Source organism: Gorilla gorilla, chromosome 10 (assembly GCF_029281585.2).
Source record: "Gorilla gorilla gorilla isolate KB3781 chromosome 10, NHGRI_mGorGor1-v2.1_pri, whole genome shotgun sequence".
NCBI lineage: Eukaryota > Metazoa > Chordata > Mammalia > Primates > Hominidae > Gorilla > Gorilla gorilla.
Genome location: NC_073234.2, coordinates 69,475,022 through 69,476,044, shown reverse-complemented (window position 1 = coordinate 69,476,044; position 1,023 = coordinate 69,475,022). Strand labels below are relative to the sequence as shown.

Genomic DNA, 1,023 nt, shown 5'->3' with positions numbered 1-1,023 from the left:
AGACAAGCCTAAAACTAATAGATTCAGAAGGACAGAAAATGAAGAGGAAAAAAGATAAATGGGCAAACCTGTACTAGGCTAATGCAAATGAAAGTAATTGTTATCTTAATTTCAAATATGGCGAAAACGAAACTACTGGGGAAACGGAGGGTCCGCTGAGAATCATCCCAGTAACCCAACCACGGCTGGTCTTCGCTGGACACCATGAACCACACTGTCCAAACCTTCTCTCCTGTCAACAGCGGCCAGCCCCCCAACTATGAGATGCTCAAGGAGGAGCACAAGGTGGCTGTGCTGGGGGTGCCCCACAACCCTGCTCCCCCGACGTCCACCGTGATCCACATCCGCAGCAAGACCTCCGTGCCCCACCATGTCGTCTGGTCCCTGTTCAATACCCTCTTCATGAACTCCTGCTGCCTGGGCTTCATAGCATTCGCCTACTCCGTGAAGTCTAGGGACAGGAAGATGGTTGGCAACGTGACCGGGGCCCAGGCCTATTCCTCCACCGCCAAGTGCCTGAACATCTGGGCCCTGATTTTGGGCATCCTCATGACCATTCTGCTCATCGTCATCCCAGTATTAATCTTCCAAGCCCATCGATAGATCAGGAGACATCATTGAGGCCAGGAGACCTACCCATGACCTGTATCCTTTGTACTCCGTACTCAACCTTCCATTCCTCGCCCTGCTCCCGGAGCCAAGTCCTGTATCAGCCCTTTATCCTCACACACTTTTTTACAATGGCATTCAATAAAGTGTATGTGTTTCTGGTAAAATAAATAAATAAATTCAAATATGACTGAGTTTGGGGGAATAAGTGCTAAATAAGACACGGACACTTTATATGCTAAAGGTTGAAATTCACAAAAATAACAGTTATGAATATCTATTTACAAATAACATGGCATTGATATAAGCATAGCCCTTAAAGCAAAAGTTAAGGTGGTGGAGGCCATGGGCTGTTGACCCCCTAAAGGTTTGCTAAAAAATCACCGACATGAAGCAGATTGACGAATAGAAGAA

At 46.7% G+C, this 1,023-nt stretch overlaps 1 protein-coding gene across 1 annotated transcript; it reads left to right on the top strand.

Annotated features, from left to right (window-relative positions):
* Positions 1 to 204: 204 nt before the first annotated feature.
* Positions 205 to 684, top strand: LOC101143671 (putative dispanin subfamily A member 2d). Its single transcript, XM_004052942.5, has one exon. It carries the CDS (start codon positions 205 to 207, stop codon positions 601 to 603), a length of 399 nt encoding a protein of 132 aa, XP_004052990.1. The 3' UTR covers positions 604 to 684.
* Positions 685 to 1,023: the final 339 nt, after the last annotated feature.

Bases quoted from the DNA above. Each gene is read 5' to 3' on its own strand.
- LOC101143671 (XM_004052942.5), top strand. From the start codon at position 205: ATGAACCACACTGTCCAAACCTTCTCTCCTGTCAACAGCGGCCAGCCC.